General features: G+C 42.8%; 1 protein-coding gene and 1 long non-coding RNA gene across 4 annotated transcripts in view; both read left to right on the top strand.

Annotated features, from left to right (window-relative positions):
* LOC309329184 (ubiquitin carboxyl-terminal hydrolase 22-A) overlaps positions 1–21842 on the top strand; it is a 102516-nt gene that overhangs the window by 78309 nt on the left and 2365 nt on the right. For all 3 annotated transcript variants that reach the window (XM_081839845.1, XM_081839844.1, XM_081839846.1), the window contains 6 exons: positions 1452–1599; positions 4342–4447; positions 5409–5567; positions 12999–13125; positions 16941–17032; positions 19853–19915. In XM_081839845.1, the coding sequence (XP_081695971.1) occupies positions 1452–1599; positions 4342–4447; positions 5409–5567; positions 12999–13125; positions 16941–17032; positions 19853–19915 (695 nt within the window). The remainder of the gene's footprint in view (positions 1–1451; positions 1600–4341; positions 4448–5408; positions 5568–12998; positions 13126–16940; positions 17033–19852; positions 19916–21842) is intronic.
* LOC309329409 lies at positions 8662–10565 on the top strand. The gene is made up of 2 exons (XR_014151139.1): positions 8662–8957; positions 9231–10565. It is a non-coding gene; the product is annotated as an uncharacterized lncRNA (long non-coding RNA).

Here is a 21842-nt window from a genome sequence, read left to right as displayed (position 1 = left end):
AAAGTCCGAAGGCAGCATGGCACATCTAAAGCAGAGTTGTTGTTCTTGTTGTGGTTGTTTTAAAAAAAGACAACAACTTCATTTTACCAGGGGATTCATCTTTGTAGATGTTTGCATTGAAACCCCTGCTAAAAATGAAGGGGTTTTGCTCCATTTTAGCAGTGTTACTGTGCAAGACCCTTCCTGATCAAAAAACTGACCTGTACAACCAAACTGAGCAGGGTTTAACCCCAACTCATCAGCTGATGATTGGGATGGGGGTGCGTTGATGCTTCTGCATTAGCTGCACACAGCATTCTGTCATGGGGCACTGGTGCGCACAGTCAACATAGATTTGAACCCCACACCCCCAAATCATCAGCAGATATCACCCACCCATTGGAGTGATGTCTGCAAGTTTTTTTTGGGGGGGGGGGGATTGCCTTGCCAGCTGCCTTTTCCCATGGAACTCTCTTGCAGAGCTCTTCATTGCCTATTTGATTGGGTACTTCCTTCAACCTTGCCCTTAGAGTCGCACTGTTGTTGGCATCCATCTGTCTTAAAAGATAATGGAGAGCAGCTCCGGGGGTGAAGTCAAACTGCTGTGTTAGCAGCAGTGAAGTGACCTCCCCAGTGCGCAAAGCCTGGGCGGTGTGTGTGGAGGGCCAGGAGTTGCCAGAAGGAGGCATCCACAGCACCACCCAACTGTCATAGGGACTCTACTCTGGGTTTGTGTAGGGTTTACTCCTTAGCCTTTTCTTCTCCCAAAGATACCCCACAAGACAGCAGATGTTTAAGATCAGCAGAAGGTTTAAGACCTTCTTGACCATTAGACCCACTATTGGTATTGTCTGCTCAATCTGCCAGATCTTGTCTGTGTGGATTGCACAGGCCTGTTCAATATTACCACACAAACTCAAGTATTCCTGGTCCATAGTAGAGTATTTCATTTATTTTTTGCTCTGCAACCACAGCCTAGCACACCCTGAATCATGTTGGCTGCTGAGGACAAGACCAGGAGATGAACTGGACTCCAAGTCCAAGTTCTAGGGCAGCCATGAATTCTGTACCAGATAAAAGTACTCTGTACCAGAGTAAAGGCTCTGACTTGACATTGCATATCCATGTCATAAAGAAACCCAAGATTGTATTTGTTACAGGGATGAAATATTCCAAGATACTATATCAGGAATGGTTTAGGTAACCTAAAACATTTCTGATATGGTGGTAAATTGCTTGGGATGGTGGGTTAGATACGGACGCAGAGGTTGAAATTCTGAACTCGCTTACCATTGAACACAATAGTTAATCAAAGATGGAAGTGAAAGCTTCTGAACCTACCTTTTCAGCTGCAAAAAGGCTTGGACAGAGGCTAGGCACATTCCCATACCACTAAACAATGGCTTATTATTGCATTCAAACCATCCCAATGAAAAATATTTGACCATTTGTTATATTCTTTTTCCGAGCAGTTCTACTCTGGGCACCGATCTCCTCACATTCCATATAGGTTATTGCACCTGGTATGGACGCATGCACGGCATTTAGCAGGGTACGAGCAACAGGATGCACACGAGTTCCTCATTGCTGCGTTAGATGTGCTACATCGACACTGCAAAGGTAAGGCTTTTTCCTGGCAGTTTTCCCCATTATGGCCTCTTCTCAAAGGAGAGCAATTTCAGCACTAACCAGGTTTCCTTCTCCATCTAGTATATGAGAAGCATTTCCCTTTTTACACTTTAATTACAGATGTAATAATACAATTTTCAGTTGGATCCATCTGGCCACATCATGTGGGGCACATAGAGCTTTTAAAACCAGTCTACCTCACATAGTTGAACCTCTTCAGTTTTTACCTTTGCAGATATCTTAGGGCAGGGGTAGGCAACCCAGGGCCCGTGGGCCAGATGCGGCCCAATCACCTTCTCAATCCGGCCCACGGATGGTCCGGAAATCGGTGTGTTTTTACTTGAGTAGAATGTGTCCTTTTATGTAAAATGCATCTCTGAGTTATTTGTGGTGCCTGCCTGGTGTTTTTACATGAGTAGAATGTGTGCTTTTATTTAAAATGCATCTCTGGGTTATTTGTGGGGCATAGGAATTTGTTCATTCCCCCCCCCCAAAAAAAAGTCCGGCCCACCACATGGTCTGAGGGACGGTGAACTGGCCCATGGCTGAAAAAGGTTGCTGACCCCTATATTAGGGCATATGGAACAGCATTTTCCTTTAAGTGATAGTTTTCTTTCAGTTGAATAATACACCTTTTTGCTGTTGCTGCTGCTTTACATATTGACAGGTGCAAGTAGGTGGTAATTTCATTTCCCCCCCTTTCTTGCCAGATGCTATGGGAAGCCCAGTGAGTGGGTAATACCTTTCTGTGTTGCTGTGAACAAGCTTACAAAATAGTCTTTTGAGACCCCCTCCTCGCTGAACCTAATTGACTTGGGTAATTGAAAAGGGAGCAATCTTATCCTCCTGTGGGCAGAAATGGCTGTCTATTAAGCAGATCCAGCAGGGATGTTGCCTGATGGACAGTGAAAATGTGAAGAGGCCATTTGTTGGCTTCTGTCTGAGGACCAGAAATCCTAAAGAGAAGGAAATGCTTTTCGGATGCAAGGATTAAGTCTTGTTTCTTTGCACTGAAGCAGAATCAAAGTGATCCTCTTAGATAATTAATAGAAGCAATAATTAAATTTTAAAATTATATAAAATCATTACAAAACAAGAGAAATCAAAGCAGCAAGGTGATACTGTGCAGCTTTTTTCTTTCTATCCCAACTTTGCATGACTTCTTTTTAAAAATGAACAGAGAACCTATTGTGTGTTAATAAGAATTCAGCGGACTGTGTCTTATGGCTGGAAGTTAAATCCCTTTTGATTGACAGTTGTTCCATAGTAAAATAGTTCACTTGTAAATGCTGTGCAAATTTAGTAATTCACCACTAAAAATAATGTATTCCAAGCTGGTCTTGGCCCTTCTTACAAATCAGTGGGATTTCTAGCTTCCCCAGTTCCAGTGATATGGGGACAGGTAACAATGCTTTTTAAAAAGGCTAAAAGCAAAATATAGTCCAGCAGAGAGTTTAACTCTGTCCATCCCAAATCAGCCCAATGCAAAAGTATCTTCTTACAAAACTTGATTTTGTCATCCTGCTATTATGTCTTATGTAGATGCATTGTTAATGTTGCCTAATGGAATATTCACTCTGGTTGACTTTGGTGGTAGTGGGTTACTCTGATAGAATTTGAAGATAAGTCTATTTTTTAAAATCTGTTTACCTGCTTAGTGCTTTCAATTGGTTATTTCTGGTTTAATATATTGCAACCCACTTGCAGCCAGAGGAGATATGCTTTTTCAAACTATATAAGAGATTGGAAGTGGGTCATGGGATTGTCGTTTTTCCTCCCTCCAATAAAGCAGATTTCCCCCACCTACCTTAATGCCAGTTTCTGGATGCTGTGTCACAGGTAATAGTTATAGCTAGGTGGGTTCCCTGATGATCTAGGGTTGTTAACAAAGTTCATCTCTTGGTCAAGCATTGCACCTGACTAGGCTTACCTGCAGTTTAAGTCAGTTTAAACATATCCCTTACCCCTCCTGGCTTTAACAGTGATTAGATGATACTTTGCTCTTATCTGTGGTTGAGAGAATCCCACTTGACTAGAACATGAAATAAGAAACTTAGCCTCGGCTCTTACATTAGAACTTGCCTTTAGCTTATTGAACACGGTAGGGTAACCAGATTATTCTACAAAATTTATACTATGTTTAAAGCTGCTGATGCCTTCTTTTCTTGCTTAACCATACTTTGGCAATTTCACTTAGGTAGTGCATATATGATTGCATGTGTGGTTTTCTTAAGTGGAAATAACCATTTTGCCAGGAAATGCTTGTTGTTTCTAGAAGTACATTTGTCGCTCACTGGTCCTCTTAAGTGGGGTTAAGTAGTCATTTTCACTAACCACCTCGGCAGTGCGGCCTATTCTGAAATCAGTGCTTGAATTAGGCCAAGTCAAGCCATTCTTCTGGTTAATAATAATAGATTATCCTCCCACACCACTATGGGCTCTCGCAGAGTACATTTTGGATTAACTGACTCTCCACTCTGCATTGATTGAACTCAGTGCAACAGGAACAATAATATAGAGGTAACTTTCACACTTGGTGGGTTTTTTTTTCTTTCTTTTCATATTCTTCACGCACCCATTTCCTTTCACCTTGCCTTTCTATAATGGCAAAGAGGCTAAGAACTTTCTATACGTGCTGTTGCTGGTATGTGGAGCCCTTTATGCACACCTGCCTATATACATTACGTAGGGATTTGTTTCAGAGTCTGTTGCATTTTATTTTATTTTGTTCAGGTGACGATAATGGGAAGAAAGCCAACAACCCCAACCACTGTAACTGCATCATAGACCAAATTTTTACAGGTGGACTACAGTCCGATGTCACTTGTCAAGTCTGCCAGTAAGTATGATGGAGTTAATTAATTTCATTTTAAAATACAGAATAACTCACTTGATGTTGAAATGATACACAAGATGACATAGCCAACGCTCTTTTATGAAAGAATGTGTGCTTCACACTCCCCTGGTTTAAAGAAAGTAGATCTCTTCTTCCTCACCCCCTACCGCCCTGGGTCCTGCCAGAATTCTGTACCACTAAACCCCATGGACTACTTGTTCTAAGTGATCGTATTCCCACTGCCAGTATATCTCATGGGGTGGCTATTGCTGTAAATTCCACAAACTTCTATGCCCTTTAATAGGTTCTTAAAGGTCCGTATAAAGAAAGTTGACAATAAAAGAAGCTGTTTTGATGGAGGTGCTTTCTGTCGTCTGAGCACCCTCTAGAGGTGAAGTACTACCTCTCCCCACCCCCCTACCCCCCTCCCAAGTAAACAAAGCCTTGAAGTAAGGGCTGTTCCACACATTCAATTTTGAGATAAGAGTCGCCATAAAAGGAGCTTTCCTCCTAATTTTTACATAGTTTAATTGTATTGTGAACACATTTTTGTATGTCAGTATCAAATGATACATACTTTTAAGAAGGAACAATTTTCCCCCCAGATGATCTTTATTAAATTTTTAGTTACATACTGTACATACACATACATTATATTTCACATTTGTTCTTGCTCTCCCGAGCTGACTTCCCTCCTTCCTTCTTCTGGCTTTTTTATGTCCTCTTTGACTTTTCGCATTGTCTTTGTCCATTTTAAGAAGGAACAATTTTTCAGAATCCATTAACTTACAGGATTGTTAATATTTTTTATCATATGTATGCTCTTTCACTTTTGCCATGTGAATCATTTCAAAGTCCTTTACTGCTTAAAAAGTGGATGTGCCAACCATTCCTATGTATCATTTTTGCCCAAACTATTGCTTAGTTTATCCATTTGATTGCAGTCTCTCCTCTTCCTCCCTAGTGGCGTTTCCACGACGATAGACCCATTCTGGGACATCAGTTTGGACTTGCCAGGTTCTTCTACCCCGTTTTGGCCTCTGAGCCCAGGCAGCGATGGCAGTGTGGTGAATGGGGAGAGCCACGTGTCAGGAACCACGACCCTCACAGACTGCTTGCGAAGGTACAAACTGTGGCAGACGGCCTTTAGCAAGGAGCAATCTTAACTCCCCCTCCTGCTGTCTGCAGACCAGCAGTTTTCGGGCAAATGGCCAAGGAGCAAAACAGCACCTCAGCTGCAGTTATTAACTGCTGAATCATCTTGCAGAGCAGTTCGGTTCACTTGCAGAAAAAGAAACCAGGACAAATCTAAGCATGTAGCATAAACTGACAAACTGGTAGGTAACCAAGACTCAAGTGGTCCCACCTGATGACCACTGCTTAGTTTCCCCATGGATAGGCTTCAGCACTGCTTATCACCCATTGTTGTAAGTATAAACTGCGGAAAATACGGCTTCATTTGGCACAAAATATGCTCTCGGAATAATCGGCAGAGAAACAGATGACTAAAAGAGTCTTAGAGCTTGATCTCTCCTCTTCTACACATTTTTTATGTAGATTCTGTTGAATTATGGACTTCACTATATCTGAGAATCAGGGGCACGCCTTGACATAGGAATATTGCTCCTGCTCCCCACAAGACTTCCAACCACTCCTTTACATTCTTGTTGTCGGGACAGAAACAGAGTCTCTCAAGGGACAGGGAGGGGTTTATGTTGCTGGGGAGGAGGAATAGGTGGGCAAAACAGCCAGTTTTCCCAGTACCCTTTGGGCAAAGAATCTAGTACTGTCTCCTTCCTTTTCTCTTCTGTACCTCTTCTTCAGTTCTTGTAGTGTGGAACAGCTAGGTGCGAGAGAAGTTTCCAGGCAGCTAATTCAGCACTGAAGAGCAGAGGTCCAAATGACAGAGTTCATTGTGATAATGTACGCAGTGGGGGAAACTGAGTTTTAAGATTTTTCATGGCAAAAGAAAACAAAATTATTTATGTTATATTGCCTTACATTTGATAATTGGTCAGGCTGAAGGAACTTGATCCTCACAGAGATCCTGTGTGAGGAAATACACAGAATCTCCTCCTCCCCACCAAAAAGGCACATTTCTATAAACAGAACAGGATTTTTAATTCTGTCAGCCAGGGAGAGCAGGGTGTGTGTGGTGGGTGATGAAATAGTGAATGCAGGGTTCCCACCTCTAATTACAAAGATTTAATGGAAGTGGGTTTTCCAATTCCTAGGTAGGAATCAACCCAAAAAGGGGGGGGGGCAAAGTCAGCCAGATATAGGGTGTATATTTCTGCCATCTTGCCCTTAAAGCTAGGGTAGGGAACCTTTTTCAGTCCATGGGCATCTTTCACTCATGGCCCACCCTTGGGGGGGGCACCTGTCAGTGCTGGGAGTGGCCAAAGTGGGTGCTTGCACATGGACATACCAACACCCCACCCCCCAGCTGATCCATGCAGATCAGCTGTGAAGTAGGGTGTTAATTACCTTTTTTTTACCTTCACCTTATTTACCTCCCTCCCTCATGTGATGAGCAGGGAGGAGGAAATTTTCATTCCATAGCAGCTCTGGACTGAGCAGAAAATTTATACCTCTCTACCCAACACTACAGAAGAATGAATCATGGGTTGTGCCTGCTTGATTCTGGATTTCATTATGACACAGCCACCACCATAAAGTTGGGCCACTGGAGAAGGCTTGGTGAGCTCTATGAGGCCCATTGGCTAGAGGTTTCCTGCCACTATTCTGGATAAACTTAAGCAATAACAGGCAACATGTGGCTAATAATGTTATAACAACATACAGTGGTACCTCTGGTTACGTACTTAATTCGTTCCGGAGGTCCGTTCTTAACCTGAAACTGCTCTTAACCTGAAGCACCACTTTAGCTAATGGGGCCTGCCACGCCGCGATTTCTGTTCTCATCCTGAAGCAAAGTTCTTAACCTGAAGTACTATTTCTGGGTTTGCAGAGTCTGTAACCTGAAGTGTATGTAACCCAAGGTAACACTGTATATATCAACTTATAAAAGAAATCAATATTCTGTGAACAAAATTAGAGAAGGCAGTCAATCAATATCACTAAGGCAAACAAGCTTTTCAATAGTCCCAGTTCTGCAATCATGTGATAATAGAAGCTCAAAGTGTAGATGATCGCGGGAGAGAAAAGATAGGACTCTTTCATAGGGGCCCATATTCCATAGCCATCTTTGGAACAACCAGAAGCCTGTCAAAATAAATATGTCCATATTGTTTGCAAGCAATGTTTCTATCATTCCGATAGCCTTACAGTCTAGCAGTAATGACCAACTGCAGTTATTGGGGAAAGCTAGAAATGTACTGAAGAAAGGAGCAGCAAAATCTGTCTACCAAGACAGTCTTTAGATTTTAGCTCAACAATGCAGTCCCACGTTGCAGCTGACAGCTTCCAGAGCAGTTAAAAGAGGAAGAACCATACTAGTTTAATCCTTGCTTTAGGATTGCCAAGTCTTTCATGAAGAACTATGAAATGAATGAAGAGGATAAAGCCAGCAGGACCCATCACTTCACCTACCTTTTTGGATGCTGCCCATTGATTGCTTTGTTATGGAAAAAGAAAACATTGCTTCACCTTGCCTGTCATAAGCTGCTTCTCTGTACATGTAAATGTAACGAAGACCAGCATATGAGCAGAGTCCAACAAGAAGCAAGTTTTGTTCTGGTTTCAGAGTAGGCACACTATTCCAGCCATCCTGATGATTGTACGATTGAACAATGGAGCTGAGAAATTAATCCAGGCCTAGACTATAGAATTTGTTAATCAGCTATATCTCCATCCCTTTTTGAGAAGCCACCTATTGCTCAAGGAGATTCAAAAGGTCCTTGCCAAAGAATTTGTCCAGCAACATACATGAATTTGTAGGCAATACTGCATGGAGTTTTTTGACCTCCAAATAAGGTGGTGGGTCTTACTAAAGTTCTGCATGGTTACAATCCAGGAATTTCTCCCCACTGTGTTCCGCAGCTTTCCATTTCAGTAATGAGAGTGAGGAGGTGTTTCCATATATCTCCTCGGCTTAGTCCTGACATCATATTATTATTCATAGCTCGGGTTGAATGCTGCAGAAGTCCTTCTGTTTAGGCTTTCCGCATCAAGACATCACTAAGCAGTTCTCTGCTGTAGCTACAGGAAAGTCACTCCAAAGAGATGCTCCACTGCTGTATGATGGTGATTTTCCTGCTTTATTCACTACTTGTGTTAGCAAACAAATATCCATACTTTCCCCTTCTCCAGGTCCCTGCTCACTTGTCAGGATTCTCAAGTGCACATTCCAAAACAAGTCATCAGATTAGTCAGTTCTATGAAATACTTGGTCTTCAGTTCTCCTCCTTCATAGTAGCTAAGAATATAAGAACAGGCCTTCTGGATAAGATTTAGGCTCCATCTAGTCCAGTATCCAATGCCCAACAATGGCTGTTGGGATGCCTCTGGAAAGCAGGCTTGAAGGCAACTGGAGAGCCAGTGTGGTGTAGTGGTTAAGAGCGGTGGACTCGTAATCTGGGGAACCGGGTTCGCTTCCCCGCTCCTCCACATGCAGCTGCTGGGTGACCTTGGGCTAGTCACACTTCTCTGAAGTCTCTCAGCCCCACTCACCTCACAGAGTGTTTGTTGTGGGGGAGGAAGGGAAAGGAGAATGTTAGCCGCTTTGAGACTCCTTAAAGGGAGTGAAAGGCGGGATATCAAATCCAAACTCTTCTTCTCTTCTTCTTCTTTCCCCATTGTATTCCCCTGGCATTGCTATTCAGAGGTACACTGCATCTGAACATGTGAGATCCTATTTAGTTGTCATGACTTAAAACCATATCTATACCTTTTAAGAGATCATCTGCCCTTTTAAACAGGTTTCTATGCCACTGTCATTACCACGTCCTATGGCAGTGGACATCAGAACTTTGTTATACAGAGAAGCGCTTCCTTAATTTTTTAAATAAATAATTGCACACATTCTATTATTCCCCTATCGTAATAATTTCCCCCAAATTTACCCCCCCCCCCTCCCCAAATGCTTTAGTCGTTACTTAGAAGGAGGTTCTCAAACTCCTAGTCATGTTAGTTACTCCCCCCCTTTTCCAGTGCTACAGTATCCTTTTGAGAATGGGCGACCAATGCTGTACACAATATTCCAAATGCACCCACACCAAATACTTCTATAACAGCATTGTGATGCTGGCCACACCATCATTAGGCTTCACATGAAGCCACTTCAGTATTGGCTAGAGCAGTGGTTTTCAACCAGTGGCCCGTGGCATCCTGGGGTGACTTGAATGATGGTCAGGGGTGCTGTGGGCAACACTGGCCTCTGTCCCTCTTTCCTTCCCTCTCTCCTCTAATGCCCACTCACATCTCTGCCTCTCAAAGGCTTGCACAGCTGTTTGTTACAGCAGCCCTGCTGCTGCCTCCCAAGGTGAGGTCCTGGCCTCACATTCACCTTTGGCCAGTCTCTGTTGGGCCACTAAGGCTGGGGGCATCCTCTGCCCAGGCCCCTGTGGGGCAGCATGAGGAGGCACCTCTCTGTTGGGAGGGGGGCAGCTCAGAGACCAGGGATGGCAGCAGTGGCTGCCCAGAGTACTCCCAGGAGAGGAGAGGAGGCTGAGGGAACACTCCACAAGGGAGGGTGTTTGAAAAAGGGTGAGAGGCTGCCAGCTCTGCAGGAAAGGGGTGACATAACTGGGCTCCTGAGCCCCAAGGGGTGCTGCAGAAAGAAGGCAGTTAGTCAAGAGAACCATGGACTCAAAAAGGTTGAAAACCTCTGGGCTAGAGAATGCAAGGAATACCAAGTTCTAGCTGGGTAAACCTAAAAACCTTGGCATTCTATACCTGCCTACCTTCAAAGTAATGTGTTTCTTAATGTTCAGCTGAGTACACCTGGTAACTTTTGGACAAAGCAAGTTCCATAAGACTGGTTCATGCATAACATTAAACCACAGCCTAGCTCTATGTAGACATGCCTTAGTAAGTCCGAGGGAAGTACCATTTGGAAACCTTGCTGCCACCTCCTGCTGTGCAGCCAGAAGGACAACTACTGAGATCACTTTCCATTTCAAAGATCTGATTCTTACCCATGAACCAGGAATCATGGGTTAAAACAGACAGAGGTTCATACCATAAGTTATCTTACTGACTTGTTTGTTATTAACCAGGAGGCTTGAATCACACGAAACACTAAGCCAACATCTTTGAAAGCTCATCAGAAGTTGTCCTCTTAGCTGCGCAGGAAGAGGAGAAATGAGGGAGGAGCATGCAAGTCCAATGCTTTCCTCAGGCTTTTTGATACTCCTTCACATAGCACTAAATCATGTGTTACCTCAAAACTGCACTAGCACGTTGCCTAAAAATAGTAATTTTACTATATCCATCAAGTCGTTTTCTGCAGGTTCATGGGTTAACCTCATTCTCAAGTTCCACGGTGGATTGGGCAAACACATTTCATTATTTGGGACAGTTACTTCAGAACAGAAATACAAGTGATCAGTTTAGAGAAGGTGCTTCAGGCTTCACAGGTGCTTCACAGTTGCAAAATCAGAAGAGTTTTTAAAAAATCCCTTCATATAGAAAGGGGCTCTAGTCTGGTCATCTTGACATATAAAGGGAAGGAGGAACCATTCATTGTGAGAGGCCCCCTCTCTAGTCTGAAATGATGCATTGTAGATGCAGGCTTTTTATTAAATGTGTATACTGCTTTTCATCCATAGAACTCAGGGTGGTTCACAACATAAAAATACAAGATAAAAAACACAAAATATATAATAAAAACAAACACAAAATAATCCCCCCTCCCCACTGTTTCATTGAGACTGCATCTGAGTGGTGTCTTACTGTTTGGACATTATAAAGGCTTGTGCGAGAAGCCAAGTTACAGGGAACCAGGTAGAGGGCCTTCTCGGTAGTGGCACCCGCCCTGTGGAATGCCCTCCCACCAGATGTCAAAGAGAAAAACAACTACCAGACTTTTAGAAGACACCTGAAGGCAGCCCTGTTTAGGGAAGCTTTTAATGTTTAATAGACTATTGTATTTTAATATTCTCTTGGAAGCCGCCTAGAGTGGCTGGGGAAACCCAGCCAGATGGACGGGGTATAAATAATAATAATAATAATAATAATAATAATAATAATTATTATTATTATTATTATTATTTGCATCTTTAAAGAATGAGTCAGGAAAAGTAACAACCAAAGTAGCCTGGTTATGAAGTCGGGAATTAAAATTTCAGCAGAAGTAAATTCCAGACAAGGTAGATAAAGTTTGGTAATACTAAGCATATTTTAAAATATACTTAGGTTAAAAGAAAGGTAATTGTTGCATCACTTTAGAAAGAGTTTGCGTACATATGAAATACATATGGCTTCTTTCTGGATAAGGAAGAAGGCTTTGTGAATGTAATTTTATCATGTATGTCACAGGGTGTTTTAAACATCACAGAAACCAGATGAAGGAAATTAAGTAGTGGAGACTTTATAGATGTGAGAAGGCAAAGGCTGTTTTAAGAAGAAGGTCATTGAGTGGAAAGTCTAAAGGAAAAAACCCCAGATGTAATCAACACCCATGTAGGAATTGTCAAGATTGTGTTTAAGTAACTACAGACTCCTTGAGCAACTGTATTTGTAAGCAGATTGGTTTGGTTCTCTGTTTATTGCAGTGTGAGTAAGTGGAAAAAATTGCAAGCATGTTGTCTTGGGTTTGTAGATTAGACCATGAAAAAAGAAGCTCGAGATGAAATTTTGAAACAATTTTCCATGCTTATATGCATTATCTCTTCTTGCAGAGCACCCCTTCTCAAACACTTGTCTCTTTTGCAGGGCTGGGACTTGGGATAGAATCCCATAGTTTTGCCATGTAAAATCATGCAAGCTTGCCCATCATTAGCTGTGCATTACAGTTATTGCAGTAATGGGCAAGGAGAAGAGAGTTGACTTAGCCATGCAAGAAGCATCATAGTCAGTTTTTGCGGATGACCAACGGCTGGTCTCCCCTTCCTCATGGTATCCACATGGTGATAAACATCCAAATTGGAGGCTGAACCAAAATTGAATCCATGTGGTTTTAAAATTGTGGTTTCATGAGTGTTAGCAGTGTGGGTAAATGTCTCCATAAAGAAACTTAAGTTTTTCATAAGGTTGTACAAAGGTCTTTGATATCAATAATTTTCCCCAATACTTTCTAAAACACTAATCTTAGTAGCAGGTCATATGCCAAGAGCCAGTTACGTATTGGGGAGCAGGATTTGAGGGCTTTTTGGAAAATTGCTGAGAAACCAAGAGCTGAAAGTGCTACCTATTCCTTTTATGGATGACCAAGTGCTAGCCTTTCTTTGATCACGGTGGCCCATTTGCTGTAAGCATCCATATTGACAGTCCTATGCGTGCTTACTTGTGAGTAAGCCAGTTAATCTGATACGAACTACTTCTGAATAAACATGCCGACGATTGTGCTGGAGATGTAAGTGGAAACTCAAGGTGCAATAGAAATGATTTACTGGTGCTGGTTGTTCACTCTTTTCTTAAAATATTTGTTTAGGTTTACGAGGCCAGAACATCTAGGAAGCAGTGCCAAAATCAAATGTAGTGGTTGCCATAGCTACCAGGAATCTACCAAACAACTCACTATGAAGAAATTACCCATTGTGGCCTGTTTTCATCTCAAAGTAAGTTACCAAATCATGATTTCAGGTACAGAATCCTGCCCTTATAGGCTTGATAGATTTTTGGGGGGTGCCAAAGACATCTGAGTCTACATCTAAGAACCTCAAGATCTAAGACGGTAGTTCTCAGTGGATGTGGCAGGAGAGGATGGCAAGTGTGGGAAGATTCAAGGACAATCAAACATTTAAGCATTTCGGTGTAGCATAGTATATAGTATCAATTTTTTTTAATTTTTTTTTGCAGAGTATGGATAGATATATTTTAAAAATGAGAGCAGGTGCAGCTGAGGAGAATCCTAGTTGTGTTTTCCAATGTATCTCTAATACAACATTCTGTGTCGAGGAAGCAAATCTTTATTCTAAAAAAAAGTTTTGAGAACCACTGATCTGATATAAAAGTCTAGTCCATCCAAGACTCTGCATGCTCAAGTCTCAGAGCCCTCTAAAAGAACAGGTGGAAAATTGGATGTGCAGCATTGTTCCCTTTGCTGTCGGGCAGCAGGATGCCTCTGCATTGGCTAGGCCATCCACAGACCTAAAATAAATACTTGGAATCTGGCCTTCGGTTGTTGCTGGGTCAAAAGAGCTGCATCTTTTGACTGCTGTAATCAAAAGTTTCCAGCAGCTGGCTGTAAAATCCCTGGATTGGAGTAACCTACATTGGCTCCCAGTACGTTTCCAAGCACAATTCAAAGTGTTGGTGCTGACCTTTAAAGCCCTAAACGGCCTCGGTCCAGTATACCTGAAGGAGCGTCTCCACCCCCATCATTCTGCCCGGACGCTGAGGTCCAGCGCCGAGGGCCTTCTGGCGGTTCCCTCATTGAGAGAAGCAAAGTTACAGGGAACCAGGCAGAGAGCCTTCTCGGTAGTGGCGCCCGCCCTGTGGAACGTCCTTCCAGCAGATGTCAAAGGGATAAACAACTACCTGACATTCAGAAGACATCTTAAGGCAGCCCTGTTCAGGGAAGTTTTTAACGTGTGATATTTTACTGTATTTTTGGTTTCTATGGAAGCCGCCCAGAGTGGCTGGGGAGGCCCAGCCAGATGGGCGGGGTATAAATAATTAATTATTATTATTATTATTATTATTATTATTATTATTATTATTACCACTTCTGGTCCAGTCTCAGATCCAAAGGACCCTACTGGGCAGAGGTTTTTGCTACTGGAACTATGCTCTCTGCCTTTCATTGTGTGATTTATGGAAATGACAAGCAGGAACAATTGGGTGTTCACAAGGATGTTGGTCTATTAAGCATTTAATGTACACCTTGCAAGGTATATGCTTTTAAAACATTCTTAACAGACCCTTGATGGGCCTCAAGTAGCGCCCAGCACTTGCCAGCATTTCCTGATACTGTAATCAGAATGTCCTGCTTTTGTCATAGGATTAAGAGGAAATGCTTGTGATAGTTAGCAGATTCCACAGTAGGGAACCTGCCTTTGTATTTGTATTTTTTGCACTTTCAGGTGTATTCATAGTTGTGCAGACACCTGGTTCCCACTTAACCTAAAGTACAGAGAAGTATGGTTTCAAACTGAAACAGTATTCGTAGATCTGTGCTGAATAGCAGAGGAGGATCTCTTGCCACAAGCTATTGTGCCATCCTTTCCAAAATTAAGATTTAATATTTCATGCATCAAAACAGCATTCAGACACTGGTGAAAGTAATTTTGCTAAATTCCACCAGCTGTTTAATTATGAAACTGTAAGTTATTTGTAGCTTAACTAATGATAACAAAGTCATTATGAGGGGCATATGTTCTGACAGTGTTAATAATGCTGTGAAAAAAGATGAGGAGAAATGCAAAAGGATATCTAGTCCATGTGATTCTTCTTTTTTAAACAGCCTGATCTGTTGCTAGGGAATTGTTATGGTGCTGTAAGCTGAGAATAATTAACAAAGAGTGTAAATAGGACAGGAGTTCCGAGAAATGGAGAGAGGTGCCACCTTCTTAAAGAACAGTTCATTCATCTTTTTGCTCCCTGCTCTCATTCTTCTGTGGCATTCTGCTTAAATGATGATGAAAGTGTGGCGCTTATCACACTTCCCATTGTCTCAGAAATTAATCTCTCCTTGTCTCTTCCTTTCCACCTTCCTTTTCTGTTTATTTCTTGTCAAGATGTGGCACTTCCATTCTTTGTTTTGAGTATTCTTTGTTTTTCTTCCCCTTTTTTGGCTGCATTTTCCCCCTTACTGATACTGAAGTAAGCCTTTAATTATAAGCCAATACAGACGCACTGGGTAGCACCTGGGCTATTGTCTATTAAAATTCAACCCCTGTCAAAAATCAAATGGTACCATTTATTTATTTATTTATTTATTTATTTATTTATTTATTTATTTTCCCTTTGCAGTATCCACAGGAACACTATTATTTTAATTTATTTATTATATCCCTTCCATCTACACTGAGCAGCTTACAGCATATGTAAAAACATAGTAAAATATCAAGAATTGAAAACTTCCCGATAGCAATTAAACTTTCAAAACCAGAGATGGGAGCAATTGATGAAAACCTAAAGAACCAGATCAGCTTATTAAAACTACTCAACCCAATAGGTTGAATGCCTTTCAGAATAAAATAACCTTGAGCAGACAGCAGAAAGTCAAGAGAGAGGGAGCCAACTGAACTTCTCGGGGAAGAGAATTCCATAATTTGGGCACAATCACACAGAAGACCCTCCCGTGTGTTCCAGCCAAACATGCCTTTGCTATTGTTGGGGTGTGGAGAAGACCTTCCCCTGCAGATCTTAGGGTGAGCAGAGTCATAAGGGAGTAGCTGATCCTTTTAAGTATCCTGTGTCCAGTTTAAGGCTTTAAAATCTAGGATTTTGAATTGTACCCAGAAACAAATTGGAAGCCAATGCAGCTGCAGGTCAGTTGAGCGTTGCTTGTTCCCAAGGGCTGATACTCAAGAAGACTCCTGCTGCCTCACTCCAGACCAGCTGATGTTTCTGTAGAATTTTCAAAAGCAAAGATCATTGCAGTAATCCAACCTGCTCATTCATATTCATAACGGGAAAGGCATCTACATAAACGTGTGAATGGCAGACTGACCGTCTGTTCTATTCCCAAGACTCGTATTATGAAGCCAGTGCTGCTCTTGTCACTGGCGGAGGGGCGGGGGGAGCACATCACCCCCGGCACCATCGGGGAGGGGGGTACCATCGCGGCCACCCCTCTCGGACACGCGGCGCGTACCCCCCCCCATGCCGGGCACCACACCCCCAGGATGCCCGCCACGCCTCTGCGGGTGACGTGTCACGCCTCCTGGGACGCCCGTCATGACCCCCCCCCCAGGATGCGCACCAGCCATGCCCCCACCTGCACTCCGCCCCCGGTGCTAGAGCATACAGCGTCGCCACTGGCTCTCATCTCCTTGACCTGTGTATCTGAGATGAAACAGATGCTTGCTTACAGTAAATGACTTCTTACCAGCTTGTTGAATGGGTGAAACTTGGATTGCTGGCTCTTGCACTTGATAAACAATAAATTCAAATTATTGTCATTATTGACCTAATGATTGAGATCTTAAAGGTGTATCAGCTTTCCTGCATGCTAAAGGTTGTGTATTGCAAGTCTGTACGCTTTGTTGCACAGACTTGAATTGTACATATGCCGTTGCGTTTTGTTATGGTCCATCACAATTCCTGCTGGAAAGAGACACTACAGAAACATTGTGCAGCTTCTTCATTTGATCTCACCTTTTCAGTAGTTTACTCCTACTGTCCGCTGGTTTGACTTAGGTAGAAAGAAATGATACTATCCAGTGAGATGTGCTTACATAAGTCATGCTTAATTTCTTTATTCTAGCGGTTTGAACACTCAGCCAAACTGAGACGAAAGATCACTACATATGTCTCCTTTCCGCTGGAGCTGGACATGACGCCTTTCATGGCCTCCAGGTATGTTCCAGGGCCTGTTCTTGTGAGAAAGCATTCTTGTGTGGGGAGACGGCTTAAAAAGAGTTTTGGAACCCCTTCTGTGGAACAGCATGCAGAAAGAAATGAGTAAATGTTGCTTTCCGGTTGGAAACTAGCTGCAGCATGATTTGGTTGCTGGGGTTTTTATGGTGGTGAAATTTAAACTTATTTCAAAACTTGATTAAGTGAAAGTACTCCTGAACTGAAAGGAGTCTGATTAGGAGTACCTAAACTTCCACTTGTGGAATACCTGGTTTAGCTTTAGTCCTAATTAACCAAGATATATTCTCTCTTCCTTGATGCTTCTGTTTGCTGGAATACTTTAGGGAGAGGCATGTTCACAAATTACTCCTTCCATACAAGCTCAGGCTAATAAGTTGTTAGACACGTCAAAATATACTTGCCCATAGGAAGTGAAAGTTAAACTCTTTTTAGTGGCAGCTGACACTTGTTGTTTACTACTGACAATTTCAGAGCCATTTCCTGCAGAACTGGGTAGAAACCTTGCATTTTAAAACTAGTCTGTGTTTTGATACTTAAGTTCACATCAATCTTTGGGTTCCTATTCCTATTTTACTAAAATAACATTTCAGATGTTAGCTAACATATCTATCATAAGTTTGAAATTATTGGTTTCTCCACCCCTTACACAGGGAGCTTTGTTAATCATTTTCACTGGTGAAACAGAGTAATCCAATTGCCATAGTCGAAAACATAAAATATGCTAATGAACAAGAGCAAGTGCAGTTCAGCAGTGTAAAGAGAGCTAATGCAATTAAGGTTTTCTTTTCAGTGAAGAATTGGATTAATTTTCTCTTCCTTTCAGTTTTGGGATTTACACAGAAGTATCCTTAGTCTTAGATTGTCATGAAATCTGTCATGGATGATCTCAACACAAAAGGCTTCCCAGGGCTCCTTTCTTTAGCAAAGCATCAAATATAGGACATCATTGTGATTGAATAATATGAGAGGCATGTTTGGAGTGGATAGAGCCATCCATTGGCCATCCTGTTCCACTGCTTTTACCTATCATAAAAGAAGAAATATAAATGAGTGTAAATTGGTCAAAACTATATTTTCCACCCTTACAGCATCTGTCGTTTCCAGACAGTACAAACAACGTCCAACTCTGTGATTCTATGATAATAACAGAGCACCCTGGGAACCTATTGAGGCCTATATGGACCACAAGGGTGGCAAGTGCGTGGACTGCTAGATGCAGCTTGACTTCAGCTCCCATCATTCATGACCATTGGCCATGCTGGCTTGTCCTGATGGGAATTGTAATCCAAAATCTACAGATCTTCCCAAATGCCCTGGGGGAAACCCACTGTGTGCTTTTTAGAATTTAACTTCAGGACGCTTCCATGTGACTCCAGTCCACATTCTGGATATGGAGCAGTCCTTCCCCCTCCCTCAAAGATAAGAAGGGGACATGACCTATAAAAAAAGGCTGTACTTTGACCTCAAGCATTTTAACCTCCAGACACACATATCCTCCTCAGACAGTTCATTCTGTCAGATGCATTTCACTTACCTGTGCTTGTTTTTGAAAAAATAAAATCATTACGTTGGTTAGTTTTTACATAGGCAGTCTGAAATCTGGTATTGTCCCTTTGAAAACTACCATGGGGCAGTGGCATGAATTTCTATCCCCTACCTATAAAACTTTTGATTTTCTTTCTTTCTTTCTTTTTTGAAGCAGTGTTAGCCTTTTTAGTGTGTCCCATATTCTCCATCAGCAAGTGGTTTATAAGTCAACATACTGGCTGGGGCGGATGGGAACTATAATCTAGAAGTCACCAGGCAGGCAAAGGCTGTTCTAGAGTCTTAGCCTTCACTATCCATCTCAGTTTTGTAAGGCGAAAGCTTTGGTGAGCAGAGCAAGCGTTGGAAGCATATGGGCACATTATGATTTCTCCCTCTGCCCTGCCAATTAAGAGGCGGCTTTATTCTGATTGGCTGAGATCACTGTGGGCCAGGTATAGACTTGATTCCCACCCTGGTAGTGCTCCTTTGTTTCCTCTGTATAGGCAGCCCCCCTGTTTATGCACGTTCAATACACACAGTATACGCACATTGCAGTGAACCTGGAAGTGACCCAGAAACGTCATAAATATGTCTGTGAAACGTCACTAAAAGGGCAGAACAGGGGCGGGGTGGGGGTGTAGCTGAGTGTTTGCAGGCTTTTTCAGTGGGTTTCAATTATATGTGATTTCACCAACGTGTGCAGTACCTCGGAACAGAACCCCCGCATAAACAGGGGGCGGCTGCCTGTATAGGGAAATGATTTCTCATTCATTCCGGGGGGTGGGGTGGGGAGTAAAGTATTGCCCATATGTAGCACAATGCCTTCCACCCTCGACCCTAAGTTGTGCAACCCTCAATGGCAGAGATCATACAGAAAGGTGTAACACACACACACACAGAGAGAGAGAGAGGGGGGGGGGAGTGGAGAGAGGTGTACAGGTCCTTGCAGTACACAAACCCTCCCACACAGCCCACCAGTCACAATAGGTGTTTTTTTATTAGTACTGCAAACACCAAGTTCTGTTGATACATGGGTAGGTGATGCCAGTTCCAGATGACTGTTTATATTAAGCCCCCTGCCTCTTCCTTTTGAGAAGCATCTTCATAAGTATGAACGAAGATTTTTTTAACCCTCTTATATGATGTACGCCTTATAAATGCAAATCAACGTTTGGAATCTACTCTGTTGAGAGAAACCAAGGAACTATTTACAACCCTTTGTCTTTTTAAATGATTCTGAATATTTGTGTGTGTTTTTGTTTTTTGCTGTAGTAAAGAGAGCAGAATGAATGGGCAGTACCAGCAGCCGGCAGATAGTCTAAACAATGATAATAAGTAAGTAGTATTGAATTCTGTGGCTCTCCCTCTTGGGTGAGATGGACTAAATTGGTTGAAGTGGAATAGAAATCTGTTCTGTGTCCTGCCGAGGTGTAGAAAGGCGTGGGTGTGTTGAGCATGTAACGTTATATACCAGCCCTGATAATAAAAATCCAAGAGCTAGGTCTTAAGCTTCAGTTTGCTTCTGTTCCTCTTCCGTTTGCCTCCTCTGTCATTGCCAGCTACCAAATCCCACAGTCGGCTCCAAATCCTTCTATCAGCTATCCAATTTTAGCATCTGTACTGTATCTGCCTCTACCACCATTGCATACCCACTAGCCCAGGGGTCAGCAAACCTTTTCAGCAGGGGGGCGGTCCACTGTCCCTCAGACCTTGTGGAGGGCCGGACTATATTGGGGGGGGGGATAAAAAATGATGCAAGAGCACCACAAGCCCCGGTGGCTGCTTACCTGTGTCTTGTGAGCGGCAGGGGCTGGTGGTGGCAGAGGGACAATGAGCGGTACACAAAAGGGCTCCGGAGAGGGGCTGCTTAAAATGGTGGCCGCTTGAGCACTACTTCTGCTGGCACCAACAAAGCCCAGCCCCCTTCCTCCTCTAGGCAGGGCGGGGAGAAGCCAGGAGGAGGGAGGGAGGGAGGAGGCGCCACCATCGTGTGAGGGAGAGGGAAAGAACGCATGCGCTGGCAATCCACGCGACAGTTCCTGGACCGTCCGCGGGTCAGATCCAGAAGGCAGTTGGGCCTGATCTGGCTCTTGGGCCTTAGTTTGCCTACCCATGCGCTGGCCCAATGACTGACCTACTCTTTTAAAGCAAGGGTTTGCACTGTTAGTCACCAGAGCAATGCAACTACAGCTGCTATTCCCAGATTTAAAAGGTGAAAGGAAAGCAGTGTAAATGGGTAGATAGCAGCAGGAGAGACTGGTATCTGCAAGTGACAGGCTAAGCTGGGTGCATCGTTATACTTCTTTGTGTAAAATGAATCTTGGCCTCTGTGCTTTCCTAGCTGTGGATTGTAGCCAATGTTAATCCCACTTGGAACCAACTCATTTTAAGCCCATTATCAACAATGCAAAGAGGTGAATGCTTTTGATACAGGATGTGAGATTGTGCTCTTTGGAGAACCTTGTTACAAATAAGCATTATCTTTATTGCTTATAATTGTTGCTTAGAATTCACCTCACAGGTTGCCTCTCATAGCGTGGGGGGGGGGGCCTGTGAAAAATAATTAACTTAAAATGTGTGCCGCCTCAGTTTATTAATGTTCGTTAGAAGCCATAGCAAGAAATAGCACCTCATTCTTTAAGGGCAATATTCCTCTTAACTGCTATATGTTGGGAGCAATCCAGGCATCAATGTTGGTGGGTCTAGTGCAGCCAGGTGAGCAAAATGCTGATTTTCAGCCAGGTAGGCAGTCTGGGATATGAAACCAGACAAGCACATAGGTTAGTCTGACAACAACTTGACCTTCTCTCTAGAGATAATTTGGTATATTATTGTGGAATTCTAGGCCCAAGTAAAGCTTCTTGCGTCATCAGAGAATCTCTGCAGTAGCTCCCATTTCTGGTAACTGCAGAGGGCGAGATGCTTGAGTCCATTTACTTCAGCCCCTGGTTGAAGACCCAGACCCCTTACACAATGGAAACCTTGTGCCACCATGTCCTGTTTTATGCGTTTCCCAGAGTCATTTGGTTGGCCACTGTAGGAGAGTGAGTGCAGTGCTGACCTAATTTTGCATGGATTAACAAGTCAGTGCTGAAGTCTTCTAATGTGTATTACTTACAAGGAGACTTTTGAGAGTTACATTCCATATCATATCCCTTATTAATAGTTGTTCTTATAGTTTTAAACACTGTTGGCATTTCCCAAAGTTCTGGGTGCAGAGCACAGGAAACACCCTTGTGGATATGCCCCGCTTTTGCAAGTA

Source organism: Podarcis erhardii (assembly GCF_964252035.2).
Source record: "Podarcis erhardii genome assembly, chromosome: 14".
Lineage (NCBI taxonomy): Eukaryota > Metazoa > Chordata > Lepidosauria > Squamata > Lacertidae > Podarcis > Podarcis erhardii.
The sequence above is the reverse complement of the archived record's forward strand: the minus strand, read 5'-3'. Positions and strand labels throughout refer to the sequence as shown.